The sequence below is a fragment of the Tripterygium wilfordii genome, chromosome 14, assembly GCF_013401445.1.
Source record: "Tripterygium wilfordii isolate XIE 37 chromosome 14, ASM1340144v1, whole genome shotgun sequence".
NCBI lineage: Eukaryota > Viridiplantae > Streptophyta > Magnoliopsida > Celastrales > Celastraceae > Tripterygium > Tripterygium wilfordii.
In genome coordinates, this window is record NC_052245.1 from 1,609,497 (window position 1) to 1,630,538 (window position 21,042).

Here is a 21,042-nt window from a genome sequence, read left to right on the forward strand (position 1 = left end):
TTTTAACTACGTAGAAAATGCAGTTGACAGAAAAATTGAGAATTTGTTCGACCAGCGTGGAGAGAAATCAATAACTTTATTAACTTCAAGGCATCAAGCAATCAATTATTTAATTAAAAAAATCATGGTTCCTAGATCTCAAAGTGTACAAAATTGACATGAACCAAAGAATCTGATGTAGATTTTATAAGTAGCTTGGCAGCTACATCAGGAACGTCAGGTCACCTGGATTTATACACTGCTCCAGCCTCCATGCGAGCCTGTTTCAGCCTATTCTCAATGCAGAACACCAACTGGTGCCTCGTTGAGCCATAAGAAATGAATGAAGTCGTACAATTTTCCACTCACGCTCACCTGCATGCATTGAAATACAAATTGTCATCGTTGCAACAGCCGAATAAAACCTATTGGAGTAACCTGGGCATGAGATATTTGCAGTACCTTATAGGGTGTCGGGTTAATTCTCCTCATATGATCAGACCGCATTTGCTCAAGCTGTGTAATGCATCGCTGTCTGGTGTCCTTAAGAGGTGGTAACTCCTCTCGTGCTTTACCTTCAAGAAACAAAGGAGTTCAGATACTCGTTGGAGACTTCTAAGACTCAATGTGAAGCTGATTTGATATGACATTAAGGAGATTCTCATGCCTAACACAGAATTTTCAGCGCCTATTTAGGAATAGTTGAGTTGGCAGGGAATATAGCCTTCTATTGGGAGATCCAATTAGACGTGCCATGCTAAATCCGCACGACTTACCAAGTCTCAAAGAACATCCATGAGCACCCAGGGGAATTTACATGGAGTCAAAGGCACACAGTTACCTTAAGGAGAACTTTCAATATTGCATTTAGTTTGGTCTCTCCAAATAAATGCAACCATAGACATCTTGCCCTTCCACGATTTTGCATACACTACGGGAGCCTTGTTCCCAGGGGTTATTCTTTATACCAGGTGCTTAAGCAAATTGTCCAAAGGGTTAATCATTTCCAAATAATTTCACAACCATGAAACTCCTACCTGTGCTCCCGGGCCAATAACACTTCATAAGCTCCTCAACATGTTGAGGAACCACATAAGCTCTCTTCGATTCATTGAAAGGATGACGGCACAGGACTTGTTCTCCAACCTGAAGTTTTAACAAAAGACAATGTCATTTATTTACTGTAATGGTTGAACTGTTGCCCTTATATAAGAAGAGAAATTGCCAAGTAATGTTTGCAAGAAAGAAGGTATACCGTACACACATATGCTCACATCTATGACATGCAAGTTGAACTATCATGTGTATATGTGCTCGCGGAAGTATAGGTACATGTGTTCTCCCACCTTAGTAGCATTTAATGTATGTAATTTAAGCTTTAGAACTTGTGACTCCAGCAAATGATTCTTTTGTATGACCTACATCTATCCCTTCTATGGTACCAATTAGGTACTGGCCGCGTGGAAGGAGTTGTTACTGGAAATCCGTTCTTTATTTTTCCTGCTTTTATGTTAACAAGAGCCATGAGGTTGCTCGTACCCAGCCCATAGATTTGCCAGAATCGGATAGGAAGGCCAGGTCTCAATCAACTTGCCAATTTCAGTCTTACTACAGCTCAATATGATTTGGAAGGAAAAGGCATTGTCCAATGACTAAAGATTTGCAAACACGAAAGGAAAAAGAATTTGCACACAAATAGATTACCTTTGGAGACGGTTCATTTTCCCCCGTCATTATGTCCACAAGAGGGTAGCCTCCCATGCCATACAATCTATAACAACGCTTTTTACAAGGTATAGAGACCTAGAACCCAAATAGAGGTTAAAATTCAAAAAATATGAATGGTTAATGCCACTAAAAGTTTTCTTAGCTTTGCAACCATACCTTTGTAACATCTTCAGAAAGTTTGATGCGAGGTTGGTCGTTTATCTCGACAAGCTTGAAAACGCAACCCAAAGCAGCTTGAGCATAGCAAGTGACCAGATAGGTCCCTATTCCATATGCATCTACCTCATGACCCTGCCAAAACAATCTAGTCATCATGTGGGTACCATAAAATGCATGGTCTTTCCTTTTTCGCCCATTTATTTCTGCACCAAGAGTTTTAATCACAAAACGCTAAAGATTTGAATATCATTATCTTAGTTCCAAGTCATCTGCATATCAAATTACATACATGGTTCAAAATTTATGGTTTTTGACCACCATTGAAGTGCATGGACTGGGTACAGCAATGATTTGTTCATAGTGTTGCCAGTTGGTGAAGAAAAAGGTCATTTATAGTATCTATTGATAAAAGAATCACTTGTTCATGCGCTCAGTACAGTGTAATCAATAATCAACTTAACTTCTCTATATTTAGTACGATAAAATCACAAACAGATGATTGTACCAAAGACATGCTAGATAAACTCCATAACATGGAAAAAAATTCTTCATGTGTATGTGTCTGGTGAGGAAATCTTGATGAGTATGTGTTTGGTGAGGAATGCCAATAAACCAAGACACATTAAAGCTAGGACCAGGACATGTAAGGACTTTTGAGGACATGTCCTACAAAATTACAAATACAAGTATAATGCATTATAAGTGCAAGAATTGAGAGCCTTAATGGTGATTCAACAATCTTACCTGTACAACAAATTTTTCAGTAACAACTGCATCTGAATATCACTTTTTAAGTAGTACTACATGAGTATGTTTTAGTCAAAGGGGAGGAGAAGAACATGGCAAAGTACAAATTAAAAAATAGAGAAATCAGAACCAAGTCTAGGAAATACACATCAACTCTTTTTGATGCATCTTAAACAAGGCAATGGCTTCTTCATCTCTTCGTGTTAAGGAAAAAAGAAAAACAGGATCATTTATATTCGATTGAACCTATCTATTTGTTTCCATTTTGAATTTGTGGAGGAAGGTAGAGCGCAAAACGTGTCAAACAACAGAACAAGCTTCTCAGCAAATAGATTTCTTGCCAAAAGGAAATGAAACATCTTAAAATTTATGTAAAAGCTTCATTATACTTCCTAGCGGAAATTTTTTATCACATTGTTAAATTCTGAAGCAATTTCAAGGTTTAGAATGATTACCTGTTTGTTCAATGCATCTATAGTTGCCTCATTCAGATCATTACTAGCAGTAATACTCATCTTGCCAAAATCTGGTACTCCAAATTCTCTTTCCATCCCGCAAAAGAACTTTCGAGCCTCACAAGACAAATATGCTAGGTCACCAGAGTCCAACCTAATGCCTACTGCCTTGTAGCTGCACAGCACATCACATAAACAGAGTGACAACAACTTAGCATAGCTTGATGGTTACATACATTGGATCAAACAATATGTTTCACAAGAAGATGTCATCAGATAGGAAGAAGACAATTAAAAGGAAGGAACATTCACAAAATGGTGGACCAAGATTGATAAATAATTAATGAAACATGAGATATAATAGCAAACCAAGGAAAGGCAGCCACCTGCAGAAGATTACCAAAACATCTTTCAAATTGTATTCCACCATTTGTACACACTGATTCCAGATTCCAGACACAGTGAGTTTAAAAACTATCTAAGTACCAAGGCTTCAAAAATACACAGCAAGGGTATTATGTTTTTGTTGTTCGTTAAGCGAGAGCCATTGCAGACAAATCTAGGTGCAATCATGTCAGCATCGATAAACTGATATATTTATATCCATCAATGGGCACCACCATTGCCTTCATCATCATTATGATCATTTTCAGTTTAAGAAACTTACAAGGGCCACAGTAAGAAAAGCATGAAGTAAGAGCACTTCTTGTCATGTCTGATTTATTATTGCTTACTTCAGTGATAGCACCAATAACAGAGGAAGTTCATGTATGGAGAGTGGTCACTTTGAGCGAAAAATACTGAAAGTAAGGACTGGTTCCACACTATTTCAAAAGACAGGGCTTTCACTGTGCCAACACTAGAAGATAGTCTCACCATTGCTAATGCTCACATAAAAAGATCTATTGTTAAGTTAAAAAAGCTAAAAAAATGTCTAATTCTTCCATACATACCCCAAATCATGGAGTGCTAGGGCAACTGCACAGAAGTTGGGGACTCCACTCCGCATTACCTGTTACCATGGAAGCCAGTGTTCTAATGTGACATAATTCCATCATAAACAATGATGTTCATATCAAATAAGATATATACTGAAAAGCAGAGTACAATATACAATGCTCAATTACTAAAATTTCCACTTTAATTTTTCTATGAGATAACATACAATCATGCTACAGGAGTGCTCTTAAAAAGGCACCAAATACTAGGAAACAAAATCAAATTTTAGTCAAATTCCCAAGCGAAAGAACAACAAAAATTCCTATAAAGAGTTATAATTGCCCATCTTCAATGCCTAAATATTTCACTAATCAAAAAGCATCTTGTTTAAAAAAATTGTCGTTCAAAAGTATGGGGGAAAGGGCAAGCTTAGAGGAACAAACCCATGCTAATAAAACATTATTAACAGATATGAAAAATGCTCACTTACATCATAAGTGTCGACGAGGGCTAAAAAGTTATTAGGAAATGCCAACGCATAAGAGGTGAAAGCAGCTAGCTCACTTTGATTGGTCTCACCAAAACTTCCACGACATGAATTTGCACGCTGCAAAGCAAGCTTAATTAACCAACTGGATGACATTATAGACAAAAAAAACTAGATAAACGAATAGCAAACAGCCAAGTGAAGCAAGAAAATACAAGATCCGAGAATCCATTAATTGTATCACTGAAATAAACAATACAGTGGAAAAACATTTTATGCTAGTAAAAACCGAGCCCCAAGACTCATTGTCTTCAGTTTCTAGAAGAATGACAAGATACATGTCACCTCTCAAATGTTCAATAAAACATCTAGTACTTCTCATCACAAATTGTTATCATCCAACATGAGCTCAGCCACATAAAAGAAACCCGTAGTTTTTTTCTAATATGCACATGCGACCTTCTATGCGTGTTAACAGTGACATGGTGCAAGGGGGTCTGTCTTTGTTTTCAGGATCATTAAATCAGATACAAGGAAAGTTCTTCACTACTTATGTACACAAGTTCTTATGTAATAACATGGACCGTCCAGAAACAGGAAAACATATATTCAAATGGTAATAGAAGTAAACTATCATAGATCAAAAACTGAAAAGCACATAAGCTGCCCAGCCTATTTTTGAGAAGGCAAGGAAATGCTGGCAAGTAAAAAAGAGAGAGCGAACCATAAAGAAGCTCTCATCTATAATACAGCAGGCCAACATTTCTTCAGAGTAAAAAAGGACATTTTCGAAGAAAGAAATGTGAACAGCTGTCAATAAATCATTCCATAATAATATAAAGAATCTACGAGGTAGATTACAAGAACACCTGAATCTTGCTTAACCATGTCTGAACCAAACTCACAAAATCTTCACAACTACTTGAGCCATCAAAGCTTCGAAGCGTTTTCTCTATGATCTCATGAGGACTCTGCAAATCACTGGATAAAATAAGTAAATAATAACTTAAACTCCACACCCAAAACAAGGTTGTCCAGTGCAAAGAATTAGGGCCTTTATATGATCCCTCTAAGGCAATGAAAACTTTTAATGGCATCGGTGAGTAAACTTCTCAACAATTATCTGTTCACATTTAGAACTTAGGTAAAATTTGACAATTTTTTACTTTGAAGTTACAAGCATTTTGGAAAAGCAAGTAAACATTGTAAAGAAGGAGTAAATCTTGAGCAACCTAAAGCAGAACACTTGAAAGAAAAGCAAGTAAACATTACAGAAGTCAAAATGAATAGGATGTTCCATGCCTTAAACATATCGTAGAAAAGCCCAAAAAATGATACAATGGCACATATGTTAAGTGTTTTCCCAGGAACTAAGCCAAGGAAATGAACCCAACGATACACTTTCTTAGACTTGAGGTGCTTTCATGCATTCAAGAAACTGGAAATAGCTCTTCCAAGGATATAATATGTGCCTATGCTAGTTAGTTAAACCACAATAAACCCTTCAGCCATCAATTCCTATATCAAGTAACGTCAGGCCATTGAACAGGAAGAGGCCATAGGTTGTTATTAGGATTTAAACAAACTTAAAAAGGAAGTCAAATATTGCCAAAGAACTAATGGTCCTTATAGAAAAGCAACTGAAAGATCTACAGGAACAGAGCCGTAACACGACTTTTAGGAATATGCAAGGACATCACAGATGCTACATTGAAGCATAATAGAGATATACGCATTCCAGGTCTCAATTCTGTGTAAATTGGATGTCCCTCACAAATTCACAATAACAAATGTAGACGCAATGAAATTTCTGGTGAGAATTACGAACCATAAAGGAGCTCACAAATGCATGGGAATGTGTTCCACGAAGAGGTATCCCAAACAATTTCCCAGCCGCAACATTGCTGCCAATGCACAGCACAGAGCAGAAATAAGTCTAGAAACAATTTTCTCAGATAAAGTACAAAAGGCACATAATGAGATAAAAAAAAAGACCGAATGATATGTTTCAATTGATCTTCATATTGATTAAAAGGAGGACACTAGTGCCCTCACTTGACATCAATCAACAGGGTTCTAGCCTTTTCTTCAGTGTCTGGGGAAGGCAAATGATACCCAGCCTTTTCCCCACATGGCCAAAAGACTATCAGTCTTTTGAACAAGTGACACCAATGTGGAAATATAGCAACTTCATTGCTGTGCCAGCACAAGTAATTGATAACTTCTTCTTATAAAGTTCAATCAGCAATCTTAACTCTTTCTTGGTGACAAAACACACACAGTGATCTCTACAAGATTGACTCCATCACAGTATCCACCTACCTAACTTGATTAACCTTGGCATTTCAGGTACATCGAATTAACCATGACAAATATGCTTTGTATAAGAACGATCAAACAGAATAAACAACGAGAATTTGAATCTTCCTTGTGCACTTTTGGGAGCCATCCTAGCAGGTTACACCATTATTAGAATAAAAAAGTGATATAGGTATTCGAGCTGAATCAACCAGGATTCAACCAGCATTTTTCAAATGAATATTACCATGGACGTGCAATAGTAATCATTCAGAATTAGGGTCATTTAGTTTGAGGCCAAAAAAAGGGTGAAAAGTTACTGGAGTACCATTTGTTGGAATAGAAATTTAAGCTGTATAAGTTTTTAGTAAACTAGATTTGGTATAAGGTTAAAAAAACTAGTGTAAAGGAAATACAACAAATTTTATTTCTACAATTTCAAGAATAAGTAGGAAAAATATAAGAAACCAATAATAAATTTGGTTGAGAAGATGTAAAGGCCAGGACCCATGGGAGAATGAATTTAAATCGTGAAATGCTAACTTTCCCGGGTAATATCCTGATTTAGTGGTAATCATTAAGCTTCCCTTGCCAAACATATTCAAAGGGGATGAAACAATGTTTCCACTAAGCCCAAAACAAGCACATCCTTAAACATGTGAAAATCAATATAAATTAACTTCGCTAGCCAACTAAAGGAAACGTTACCAATGAAAAATGCTGATTTCCATGAAAAGAATTCAATATCAATACGGCAGAGGGTACCTTGTTGCATCAAATCCTCCCATATAGCAGTATTTTGATGCTCCAATTCCACCATCCGGTCCCTGCATCCAATAAAGAGATCTTTTTTTTTAAAAAAAAGAACCCTCTACCCATAATATAAAACTAACATGGAACCAAGAAAAAAAAAAGGAAAAGGAAAAGAAAACCTGAGCCCTCCGAAGCCCAAACTCAATAAGCATTTTGGATTTCCCAGCTACAGATCGATGCCTTGCTGCATTTGTTGCCACCAGTGATGCATAATTGATGAGATTCACTAGTGGAGTTTCCAGCAATTGAACCACCTGAATTGGGAAAATAACACCCGTTGAAACCATTTTCTTAACACTTTAATGAAAATATCCACTAAAGATGCACTAAAAAGCGCAAAGAAAAGACCAGTTTGAGGGTACTCACAGCAATTGGCCCTTCAATTCTCAGAAGAGGAACCTTAGGGAAAACAACTGTTCCCTCTGGAATAGCATATAATTCAACATCAGAGCAATCCAGTCGCCTTAGGTAATTGTAGAAGTCATCCTGAGTAGCCATACAAACTAGTGAGACAAACATAAAGAGGTGAATATCACGCCCACATGTCTAGTAGATATGCTGATGACAGATATGCACAGATTGGGTGGAGTAGCCCTAGTCTGCTAGGAGTCTGGATAATATGGTTAGATAGGTGGTTAACCACACCCTTTTTTGGGGATGGTGGAAACTCCATAGTAAATGAATTCATATTACTTAATGTCATAGACGCTCTTCATTATCAATGATAATTACTCTGTCGATAAGCCCTGCCTATGTGTGCCACACTGCCACTTAAGTTTAACTTCTAACATTCGGTGGAAAAAAAAAAGAAGTGGTGTAGTCTACATTATTGTAGTGTTTCTTTTATGACATCGAAACTCTTCAAGGTCCCCACGCGAGAGTCAGGACCTAACTCTTTTTTGGTGACGAGGGAACCCACATAAAGCACAGCTCATAGGACTCCACCTCAATAGTAAACCCACGGGCCACATGTAATACCCACAAACCACATGGGCCGGTTAAGTTCTGGGCTGAAACCCAGTGCGGAAATAACGCCAAATCACTCCAGAGTGGGTGTTAGAACCTGCGACCTCCCACGCACATGCTTTAAGAGGTTCAAACAGCTAACTTAACCATCTGAACCAACTATTTTTTTGTTGAGTCAGGACCTAACCCTGCAAAGTGAACCCTGAATACTAGCAACCATCTACAAACAACAATTATCAATGGTGCAAACGTGCAACAGTTGGAATTCAAACTCAAGACCTTTGAATTTTAAGACAGAAGCACATAATTATAAAAACTCTAATTTCATGTTTGCATTTTCCTATGATGATGCTCATTTCATATTAGGGTAAAAGTGATCATTGAACACTTTTTGATCGTAAGTGAGGACTCTTGAACATGAGTTCCAAACATGATCTGAAAACATACCTGTACTTTAATATTTCAAGACCTACTTTGCAATTTTTTTTATGATTTTTAGTTTGAAAAGAAAAACAAAGTAAAATCACAACCACCCAAAAAGAAAAGAAGAAAAGAAAAATCTGACCAATATAACTGGTTTGATTTACCTCAGATGAACCAGGTAAAGATTCACGTATGAAAGAAATATCATCCTCTTTGAATTTGAAATTTGCAATTAATCTTATGCATTCTTCTAAACCACCAAAGACTGTATATTCACCACCGAAAGGGTTCTTCCGAAAATACAAATCAAACCTGAGAAAAACATGATAAGAACACAGATACCCCATAAATTTAACTGTCCAAAGGACTGGCATGCAGATTGGAAGAATAAGAGTACAAGTTGATAGCAGTAACAAAGGCTCTGAAGCTGCACCAGACTAAAAATATCAAATGAAAGTCAAGCTAAAGTGAGGTTATCAAAAGGGTGATATACTTTTTTTTCCTTCTACCTGACATGAAGTGGCCACGTTTGAGAACTAAGCCTAAACACTTGTGCTTGGAGGCTTAAGATTGCTAAACGAATTTGGATGATTGGAATCTTTATAGCTTAGTAATTCCTCAAAGAGTTAAAAAAAAAAAAAGCACGTCTGAAAATAAATGCTATCAAAACATATAAAAGGTTATAATCTGCGAAGGCAAAATGCTTTGCATTCCATCCTTGGCTGCTGAATGACATACTTTCCATTGATTAACTTCCTACCAATAACCAATCCACTCTCAAAACATTATTAGCAATGTAATGTTCTAATGGGGCTAAAAAATGTTTTTCATCATGAAGTACTTAAAGAAAACTTCAGGAGTTTGTGATTTTGATGAAATAAAAAAGGGAAAAACACCTGGAGAATCTAAATTCCTGGAACTATTTTCTTTTTTTCAATTCCATAAACAAAACCAAAGCATGGTGAAACTGAGGGATTTGCGACACCATAGGGACATCTTTTCGAAGACCATCTAAAATTATTTACAATTTAAGACAGGATAGGAATAGTAGTAGTTGAAGAATGAAGACAATTGAAAAAAAAAAAAAAAAAAAGTAAACAACTTTCGTGCACAAGACTTCCGCAATGGGCGGGATTGGGGGATAGAATAGACAAGAATTACACAGCTTTTTTTCCACATAATATGCAGAGAGGCTGTTTTCGGCTGTTTACTCATGTGAAATCTAGGGTGCACCTATGCAACTTAACCATTGGACCACATGTTCCCGCTTGGAGACAAACCGAAGAAACGGTTAACTGCAAGTGATTTAATTCAATTCAATAATACATTTAACTATATTTGCAGAGTTCATCTCATATCATTAATTGAAGACAATATAACAGAAAATTATCTGCATGGTATAATGACACACGGAAGAAACAGTTAACTGCAGGTGATTTAATTCAACTCAAAGCTCTTTTAATTATATTTACAGAGGTTCAACTCATATCATTAATGCCAGTTGATGTGATTACAACAGAGAGTCAGAGAGACATGCATCCTAGCTATTAAACAACCATCAAACACCATTAAGCTCCTAACAGATGAAAGAACCGTTCCACAAGACAGAATTAAACAAACAAACAGTCAAGAATGGTGAATATTAACTGAACATAGATCCATCACTATAAACTACAAAGATTAATTGAATAATTTGCTTATTCTTTTCTTTCGGCAGTGATAGAAAAGGGAATGCAACTTACACAGCACGCTCGTTGTGCTTGCCGGCTTTCCAATAAGCGTAAGCCATGGTGAACTGATATAAATCCGTAAGCAGAGGAGTAACCATCGGGTTCGTCGGCCCGGCAATGACCCCCGAATGATCATCCACAAGTCCGTTCGCCTTCGCTGTCATTGTCGCTCCTTCGATTCAAATTCCTAGGGTTTGTTTTTTTTTTCTCAAACTATTAACTGCTGCTGCTACTACTCCTGATGGCCTTACAATCACTTTATATAGCCTTACTCGAATAGAAAACTCGTGCCGTGACGAAGGGGAAAAAGACCGGGAAGGGAGACGGAGAAGAACGTGTTCGAGAGATAAAGACCGTTAATAAAGGGGAAAAAAAACCAAGTTCATTTCCTGTGACGTGTAGCATTTATCCTTCGTTTTTGACCATGTACTTCATTTCCTTTCCTACTTACAATTTGCAAAATAATATATCCTTAATCAAAACAGAGTTGATTGAGTTGATAATGGATTGGATTATTCCAATAAAAAACATATTTTTTTCGTTAAAATACTCTTCTTGACAAATAAGAAAGACAAGAAAAAGTGCTGCCAGAATAATTTAAATGGTTTTTTTTTTTTTTGCCAAAATAAAAATGGATATGTTTTTCGTTGGGTAGTTGTGGCTTATTTCCATTATTTCTCTCTCGCCTTTTTTGTTTGTTTCTATTTTATACTTAATGCTATTTCTGTATGAACTTTGAAATCTTTCCACCTTTGGCAACAAAATGAGAGGAAATTTCAAAGTTAAACAGAAAAGGGAAAAAAGGAACACAATGTCGTGTGAATCACTGCAATGTTCCAGTAAGCAGAGAAAAACAGGGATAAGCGCATAGCCCTCCATAGTGATGAAGAACACGCCATTGGTGGGGTTGGTGATAACATTTTCACATGGAAAAAGAAGGGACAACAGGTTTGAGATGATGAACTTGATCGTAATAATTCTTAGCGCAAGATGGATGGGTTAACCAGTCAATTGAGAGCGGATGGATTCCATGTTACCAAAAAAAAAAAAACTTCCAAGTCTCAAACATAAAGTCCAATCCGCAAGTAGAATGGGCTTTCAAGTTTCAAACTTGAAGTCAAATACGCAAGAAGAAGAATGTAGTCATCAGTGCAGGTCAACATTTTTGGTCAGTGATAAGAAAAGGTCCTAATATCCCGCATAGCAAGCCAACTAGAATCCGCAGAAGCTAAAAACCCTTCAATGCGGCATATTGAGAATACTTGTATTATTGAGAATGATAGCCACATGGTAGCAGCAGAGATAAAAACATGAAGCCTACACAAACAAACGAGGCATATACATCCATGTTCTCTAGATTACATGTTGGTAATAAGAGTTTCCAAAGAAAAAGGTTCTACATTCACATGAATTGTGTTCACCTGTTACATTAAAGAAACATATTCTTCTTAATCACAAGGATGCTCTGATGCAGTCCTAAAATATATATGTGCTCAATTCTGTAGACTAGGACATATAGAACTGGAGGACATAGTAGCTAAACCAAAGCCAAAAGGTTAACAAAGTAACACAAGTTGGGAGCATTCCCCTGCCAGTCTCAACATCCCTCAGTTTAGGCAAATCATCTTCTGGCCAGCATATACTGTTAAAGAGGCCTATGCATGCCAACATAGATACTAAAAACATCTTGGTCAAGTATATTTTAACCATTTGTATGCGGTGAGTACGAATGGTAGCATTCTATATTCTATGAAGGCAGGCCTTTAGGCTGGTCTTGGTCGATCATGCATGCATCTATAGAGATGCGGTCCTTTATTCAAATGGAGGTAATACTGTAGCCGTGGCTCCCATCTCAAATTCCTTCAAAACACCTGGCAAACCAAGGGCTTAAGATTCTTATGTTCCTCCTGGACAGATAAACATAAAACACATAGCTATGCTTTTGGCAAGGGGGCCCACAGTGGTTGGAAATGGGAGGGCTTGTATATTTTTCTACTGGAACCTTCCAAACCCTCCCCTCTCCAACCATTGCAAACCTTCCTCCCAAGCATGTATACAAGGGTGATATACAATCAACATCATGGTCTAACATTTTGATCTTCAAGCAAATCTCGAAATGTGAACATATGAAAAGATCTAGGTTCTGTGGACCCACCTGATGTATTTGTTTCGGAATGGTTGACAATTAGATGCCGATGTGGCAAAACATTTTCCCTGCAAATATCCTTCAATTGCAAGAACATAAGGTTGCTAACGTTACTCTACTCACTGCATTCTGTTCATATGTATAGTATTAATCTTACCTCTGAAGATGTATGAATATGAAAGGGTCCAAAGTGAGCTTGCTCCGATGATTCCAAGAGAAATGAGGGTTCTGAGTTCATAATATTTGACATTGCAGCAACAGGTACATGTTTTGAAACACTGGATTGGTTAGGATGACTGTATATAGCTTGTGTCGAGGTTTCTTGACTAAGAAGACGTGTGCCTCGATCATTCATATGCTCAGACACATTTTCTTCACCAAAACCTATTCTCAACTGTGAGAGTTGGAATGGCTGCATCGCTCCAGGTAAGCACAAAGGATGCAAACTTATTCCATTTCTCAATGATAACATCTGACAAATGAATCAAAACATCAGTAAATCAAAGTCCTATTAAATATCATCCTTTAAGACTGCTCGTTATTCTTTCATACATATAACTCACTGTGGGGCTTGTAGGTGGAACCAAATTTGTGAAGGGAAAAGGAAAAGAATTCTCTAAATGAAATCCAAATTCAATGCTATAGAACTTAGCTTCATTCATCAACATAACCACACATAAGTTCCATGTCTGCTAATAAAATTACAATTTCCTTAAAAACTTGATATTGTTTGGAAATAGGTTCCAATTATCGGTTGTCTGCAGTTGCTGTTCTTAAGAGGACTTCTTCAACCATATCATGTACATCATTTTTCAAGGTTATATTGCCCAAGGACATTAATATTAAATAATCTAGACCCCAGAAATGTAAATGACATAATCCCACCCAAATGTCGGAAGACTCATCTTTAACAGTCAATCCATCAAAGACCATTGAGCTTTAGAAAAACAGAGCAAATTCTTCACTCAGATTCGTTTAGGAGCAAATTCTTCTAATATTGATGAAAGGTTCCAGTTGCTTTCAAGTTCAAACAGTGATGACGTTTGTATGACGATGGGTCGTGTGAGAAGTATAGCAGAAATTTATTTTTTTAAAAAGGAAAGAAACTAAATAGTTTCTCAGGAATTGCAGAAACCAAATGATGAACAGAAAGTTGCAAAGTGGTGGGCATAAGAGAGCGGCACAAATATTCATAAACATAATTTCTTTCAAGAAGTTACCAAAAACAAAATCTTGCAATGATCACCAAACCGCAATTATCGTTCATAATCAGTCGATTTTTGAAATCTAAAAAAGCAAATAAATTCTAATACTCCTTGAAGTAGAAAAACATGGGATCCGTAAGCATGTTGACCAAGTGAGCAGAGTTAGCAGACTATTCCCAGTGGTTGTTTCTTTGTTTCTTTTCAATTCAAAAAAATCCCAAGGGCTACAACCTTATCTTAAAACTTATAATGCCTTGTTTACTATTCATACCAATTCCATCCTCAGCATAACATCCAGAATTGTGAAAAGGATATGGCCCAGTCATCCATTCCAAAAGTTTGATAGACATAAGGGGTTCTAGCACAAAATAATGAAAAAGTGGCCAACCTGTACTTGCAATTGAAGCTGCTTGAGGTACTCTATAGCTTCATCAAGCATCGAAGCCTTATCTGTCTGGCAAATAAGAAAATCCAATCTCAATGATTTAGAACTTATAATTCTGTAAAGTAGAGGAAAAAAAATGGAGTAAAACAGATATTGACCTCCTAAGAAAAAAGGAAAGAGAAACAAAAGTTACCTTGTTAGAATTTGGTATAAGATTTTGCAGTGCTTTCATCTTTTCATTAATCCTGCTCCTCCTCCTCTGCCCGATCAAGTTCCACATGTAAACAACACACAGAAAAATCATAGAACTATAAATTTAACCAGAATCACGGTTGTGTGGTATGAAAGCCAACCTTCTCGGACAAATTGTGAACTTCTGCAGCTCTGCTTCTTTTGGATGAACCACGCGGAGGAGCGGGTTTTGCCTGCAGCTCCTCTGCTAAAGCATCTAGACCTTCATGCATTAAAGAATTCTCGAGAGAATTTAGTTCCTGTAATATTCATTGAGAAGAATCAAAATCAAAAAAAAAAAAAAATTCTAAAAATAGAAGTCAAAAAAAGGATTTTCTTGTTGTTGTAAAAAGATCGAAGATTTCCTAATCCTTTCAAATCAATAGTTGTATCTTGTTATTTAGAGCAAGCAAGTTCAACTACATTTTCTACGCAACCCAAACAAAGATCCAAATACCCTACCAAACCCCATTTTATTCTCCAAAATTCAAAACCTCGATCCTTTTGGCTTTCTACCCATTTTCTCAGCAACCAAACAAAGGGAAAAAATTAACCACCTCACTTTCACAATCATACTCATCGGCCTCGTTCTCACTCGCCCCGAAAGAAGACGAGTGCACATTCGCCATGCTCGCTCTCACATCCCCTAAAACATAGCCACTAGAAGAAGCGTGAGCTCCATCAGACGTATCAACGGCCGTCAACCCTTCAGGGAACCGTAATCGGGACGAACGGTCATGATTCTCCAACGGAATAGACTGCGTATGTGGAATAAGAGAAGTCGAGGACGACGAAGAGGAATTGCTGAGAATTTGACGGAGGAAGACCGAGAGTTCGTCCGGCGGACGGTAACGTTGTGCTGAAGTTGAAGACGATAAACGGGTATTGTTTTTGTTGCTAAACATATCTGCCATTGCTCTCTCTGGTTTCTCTCTGTGTTTCTCTGTTTTCGTTTCGTTTACATATGGTCTTGCTTCTCGCCCATTTTGTTGTGCTGCCTTTGTCTCGGGCTCTGCGTAATCCCAAAAGACTAATTAACAAATCACAGTCTGGTGCTTGTACTTTAGCAGTTTAAGCTCAATTCCATGCGCTACTAAAACGACCGTAAAATCTCGCTTTATATCACGCGTGTCTCCAGTCTCTCTGCACGTGAGGTACACTCATGTATGGTAACATATTGATTTCTTCACATTCTATGGCAAAACTTAAAACATTATTATTTTCCTTTGTTGCATCATTTTATTCTCACAATGGGGAAATGTGACTGATAATATCAAAAATATTCGTCCAATGATATGCTGACATGTGTCGCCATACAAACTGAAGAAGAGGAGATCGAACTAGGCAGCATCTCAACCAACCCATATGTTATCTCAGAAAAATTATAAAAGATCTATATAGGATTCATCTCCATCAATTTCACTTGCAATCAAAGACGATCAATAATTCAAAAATCATATTAACAAAGAAGAAAGAACTTCACTCATGTAAGTGTCTCTTACATTGACTACTCACTACTAGGCACTAGCCAAGAAGATAGCTCTAAACACCGAGCAATCTCAATAATCCTACTGTGTACCTAGTTGACTCGAGCATCAAAGCATCCTTAAGGTGCGTACACAATGGAAACCCAAATCTTACGTTTTTTTACTATGCATGTATAAAGTAGTCCTCTCTTGATCCTTAATCTAATCAATTGATACGTATGCAGAACCTAGCAGTCAATATCAGTTACTATCAAGACTTTACGTGGCCAGTGAAACAATTGAAACGGTTGCATGTGGATAAGTTAAATGCACATGTTAGAATCGATTCCTTTGTCAGTTCATGGCAGAATTCTTTGCTGAGGAATGATCTCTCTTTGAAGCTAATTACAGACCATTAAAGGAAATGCTAAGTTATCTGCGTTGCAAGGTACTACTACTAATAGTGATAATATGACAAAATGGTGATGATCACAGTTATGGGCAAAGAAATAGACAATGCTAAAGCAACTTTGTGGAATGTAAACTAGTTGTTTGAATCACTGATCAGGCTATTTTGTTTTGGTATGATTTATTGCTTCATTCAATGGTGTGGATCGGGTAGTCAATGGTAGTGGGTCAGAGAATCCGACCTCTCACAATCCACCCCTATCGTTATCTTGTCCAAACCCAACGAACGCCCACCTTAACCAGACAACATAATGTTACTTTACCCCAACCAAATATTTATCAATATCCTGGTTGGCCGAATTTTCTGTCCCCGCATCAAGACTCGTACGTGGCAACACTTCATTGGTGAATCAGATCTTTTTTATCCAACTGCTTTGGTCTATTGTAGGGGCGGGACCACCACAGTATCCGTGTCGCTATCATCAGACGTCACAGTCATCGGATCATAATCTAGAATCGGAAAGAAAGTAAATGTTTGTGTTGTGTAGGGTCCAAGTCAAGGATTTTGACGTGTCAGAGAAGATAGGATGAGTTTTGTGCTTTGGGATGTCCATTAAGATGATCTAACGGTGGATATTGCTTGTGGGTCAATTCCTTGAAACGATTTGATTGGTAGGCTTTGAATTTTAGGGAGGAATATCATATCATATGTTCCCGATGTATTATTACGTGTCGCGACCTTGATCGTACAAGACTGATTATTTGTTGTTGTAATCGCACGGCTCAAAATAGGTAGAGGACATCGGATCAACAGACGCTTTTTTGTGGTCCCACACATGTCCTTACTCCTCTCGGCCTTCGAACTTCAATGCTCACGGAAACAGGCACATGGAAATACAATTTGAAAATGATAAACATCTCAACATTTGATATCTCCGTTATTCTATTGATTGAGTTTAATGTACAGAATTTAAGTAAATTCGTAAACTTCACATGTCTCACATGATATTATTAACATCCTTTATTAACTTTATAATTAAGCGTGTTTTTATAAGAGTACTATTGGGATGAGTGACCTCATGAAAAGGCAAAGCCATGTGGACCAATGTATTCACAGGAACTGGACAACCCAAAGCGGACAATATTGTTGATGTGTATTGAACTGAAAATTCTAATAAATATGCCCATAAAATCTTATGTGTACAACTCAATAACTGGAATAACTATAACTAGAACATAAGTTGTTGAATCCCCATCATAAATTATAATCTTAAATGGTACCGATGAGTGTTAACAAAAATGATCATAACTGGCTCAAATAAAAAAATAATAATCATGAGTTGCTACAAAGCCTTAGTGAAGTAAGTGGTCAAGCCCATAGTACAGTTTCTAATGATCCTGTGACTGTGATTCCTGTCCCTTTGAGATTCAATCACCCAAGGCCCAAGCGCTCGCTATTCACTCACTCTCGCTCTCGTTCTTCGGCCTTAACTAGGAACAATACGACGACGCTCGTCGTTTGCAACTTTGCAAAATATTACATTTTTATTACAGATTTATTGGGCCTTACAAAACATTTGGATCTCTGTCTCAGATATAAGGCTTATGCAACTGTAGCCCAGTAAGTTTATTACTGCATTATTGGGCCTTAAAAAACATTTGGATCTCTGTCTCAGATATAAGGCTTATCCAGCTGTAGCCCAGTAAGTTTATTACTACATTATTGGGCCTTAAAAAAATTTGGATCTCTGTCTCAGATATAAGGCTTATCCAGCTGTAGCCCAGTAAGTTAATAGACGATTCATGCATGTTTAGAGGCCCAAGCTCTTCGGAACCCAATAAATTGAACCCAAAATATTGGCCCCACAGAATCACCAATAGAGGTAACTTGTGACCTAACTAAATTCCCCTCATCTCTCCATGCCACAACAAAAAAATACCATCAAAATATCATTTGTTGTATCCATAAATTCCTCCATTGCCCATTAAATAATTGTTTTTTGAGCATCCATGCCCCTAAAATACTACCATTGCAATTGTTCTAACAGCACAACCCTTAAGCTCCAATATTCTTATGCTGTCATGCATGTGACGGAGATCAAATATAGGAGTATAAAATAAAATTATATATATGAAAATAAACAAAAGAGACCAATATCAAGGAAATATGGAGTGATTGGATGATTATAATTATTTTTATTTTAATTCCCTTTGAGCCAACTATTCTATTAAAATCCTCACAATTTTTTTTTTCTTTTTAGTACTCAAAATCCTTCCAGTTTTACTAATAAACGTCTAAATCACTATCAACGAGAAGCGACTCGATTGACAATCGACTAAATTAAGCATATATGTGTCAGATGTTTGATTCCAATGACAAATATATTTCTCAGCGGTATTTTAAAAAAAAGTCTAAATGACTAAATATATAACTTTAAAAATGTGGTAAAAAAATGGAGAAAATTGATTAAAAAAAAAAACACACAAAATAATTGTTGAAAGCTGAGCTGGCATGGTTTATAAATACATAAAAGCTAACGCCACGTGACAGAACGATTACGTCTAAGTATATAAACGTTGAATACCCAAACCAACCTCCAGAGAAGTCCAGCACATGAAAATTGGAAAAAGTAGTAGTAGTAAATACAGCCTAAATTGACAATTAATGACATGACGTTATTGTACGCAAAGTAACTGATGATGAATCCAGAATCCCCTTACTATTAAAGAGATTCCTGAAATGATGTCAAACCATGACCACATCCTTACTTGACCCTTCTCCTTCCTTCATTATTACAATTTCTTTTTAAGACCAGTTCTTCTGGTTCCATTGTTCAACAATTCAGAGTTATGGGAGATGATGCGGCGATTGATCAATTACCCATAGACGTACTGGTCCACATCTTCTTGTTGATCAATTCCTTCACCGATTTGGCACAGTGGGTTCCTCTTGCAATTGCAATAGTTTTTTTTTTTCTTTTTCTTTTTCTGTGTCTCTGTTGCTTGTGTTTTGTGGTGTTTGAAAAATTATTGTGTAGGTGTATGTGTTTGTTTTGCAGAGCAAGCAGTGTATGCAAGAAATGGAAGCAGGGGGTGAAGCAGTCAATTGGGCGGAGGCAGAGCCTGAGCTTTGCTGGTTGGAAGATGGACGATGCTTCCACTGCCCGTCTCCTGCGTCTCGCTTACTCACTTAAGGAGCTCAACATGTATATATACATATGCCATGATTCAATCTTCTCAATTTGATTTTATTTTTTCAGTTGGTCAATAAGTTTTCAATTTGGGTTTGTTTTTCCAGTTCCAGGGGACGATGGGGTTGTCAAATAAGTGACAGGGGATTGGAGGACATATCTTCGGCTAAGTGTGTCAGCAACCTGACATACATATCCCTTTGGGGTATGACAGGGATCACAGACAAGGGTGTTGTTCATTTGGTAATCTAATCTTTGATGTTTATTTTCATTCTTTGTTAAGAAATCAACATTATGTTTTCTGGATTTGCTGGAACAATGTTGTTTACCATTTCCATGTTTATGGTGACATGCCTCTGCACATTTGGGTAAAATCCATGACGAGGAAATTGTGGGAGTTTCTCTTCGGTATTCCCTTTGCTTATACTAAAGCTTAACTTTGATACCCAATTCAAGTTGTGAACTCGTATATACTTGCACGATTTTGTTCTTCCGGGTCATCGCCTGATAAAGTATAAACCACTTGGATTATGCCAATCAATCCAATGTAGGATTTTGTCTCATCAGTGGCAAGCTGCCTAAAGCAATGCAGATAGCTTTTATCAGCCATTGATGGTATCTCACATTTCCTGGACAATGTTCCTGAATGGCTTTTACTTCACATATTGACAGACATCAAGAGCTAATTCCCTGCAACACCTGAACATTGGGGGTACATTCATCACTGATGCATCTCTGTTTGCAATTGCAGACAACTGTCCATATCTAAAGGTGAGTTATTTGAGCTTTTCCCATATACATTACCTAAATTTCTCCATTTTGCTTCAAGGAGATCACTCCATGTTTTTCTCTCTGTTTGTTGTCTTTTATCGCAGAGTGTAATACTATGGAGCTGTCGACATGTAACTACCGATGGGGTCCTTGTTCTTGTAAGCAAATGTCGCAAGCTTGAATCCATCAATATATGGGGAACCAGAATTCCTGTAGACTGCTGCATAGCTATGCTCGCCATTCGTCCGTCTCTTAATATTAAGCTTGGAGGATTGCTGTAGAAAATTCACAAGGCAGAAGCTTTTCTTGTGGCCAATTATACATGGTTATGATCGATTGCATTCATTTATCCTTTTGTACATATTGATTTCCATCATTTCAAGTGCCTCTCTGTTGCACACAGGAACTTCACAATGTAAGGTGTGGCTGCAATTGCATCATGCAGCTAGTTACATTCTTTGTTGATTTGTATATCCTATCTTCTGATAATAATGAGACTCACAAGTTTCATTCTT

The 21,042-nt window shown here is 37.2% G+C and overlaps 3 protein-coding genes across 4 annotated transcripts; 1 reads left to right on the plus strand and 2 right to left on the minus strand.

The window, feature by feature from the left end:
• Positions 1-57: 57 nt before the first annotated feature.
• On the minus strand, positions 58-11,124 carry LOC120015049 (nicotinate phosphoribosyltransferase 1-like). Its single transcript, XM_038867245.1, has 15 exons — positions 10,737-11,124; positions 9,159-9,306; positions 7,972-8,091; positions 7,725-7,859; positions 7,558-7,619; positions 6,323-6,398; positions 5,364-5,465; positions 4,498-4,614; positions 4,022-4,080; positions 3,069-3,243; positions 1,864-1,998; positions 1,684-1,782; positions 1,017-1,125; positions 442-554; positions 58-354 (listed from the first exon to the last, which is right to left on the minus strand). Exons 1-15 carry the CDS (start codon positions 10,886-10,888, stop codon positions 277-279), a joined length of 1,680 nt encoding a protein of 559 aa, XP_038723173.1. The 5' UTR covers positions 10,889-11,124; the 3' UTR covers positions 58-276.
• A 1,019-nt stretch (positions 11,125-12,143) lies between these two features.
• LOC120014809 (transcription factor SPATULA) lies at positions 12,144-15,744 on the minus strand. Its single transcript, XM_038866881.1, has 7 exons — positions 15,249-15,744; positions 14,814-14,951; positions 14,654-14,719; positions 14,464-14,529; positions 13,028-13,342; positions 12,880-12,949; positions 12,144-12,595 (listed from the first exon to the last, which is right to left on the minus strand). The coding sequence occupies exons 1-7, from the start codon at positions 15,603-15,605 to the stop codon at positions 12,537-12,539; spliced, it is 1,071 nt and encodes a 356-aa protein (XP_038722809.1). The 5' UTR covers positions 15,606-15,744; the 3' UTR covers positions 12,144-12,536.
• Positions 15,745-19,270: 3,526 nt separating this feature from the next.
• LOC120015484 (F-box protein At5g67140) lies at positions 19,271-21,040 on the plus strand. 2 transcript variants are annotated; one of them, XM_038867934.1, is made up of 5 exons: positions 19,271-19,504; positions 19,604-19,771; positions 19,864-19,999; positions 20,429-20,527; positions 20,632-21,040. In XM_038867934.1, the coding sequence occupies exons 1-5, from the start codon at positions 19,416-19,418 to the stop codon at positions 20,806-20,808; spliced, it is 669 nt and encodes a 222-aa protein (XP_038723862.1). In that variant the 5' UTR covers positions 19,271-19,415; the 3' UTR covers positions 20,809-21,040. The 2 variants fall into 2 exon arrangements, with proteins under 2 accessions (XP_038723862.1, XP_038723863.1); XM_038867935.1 differs by having other exon boundaries at positions 19,278-19,504; positions 19,625-19,771.
• The last annotated feature ends 2 nt before the right edge of the window (positions 21,041-21,042 follow it).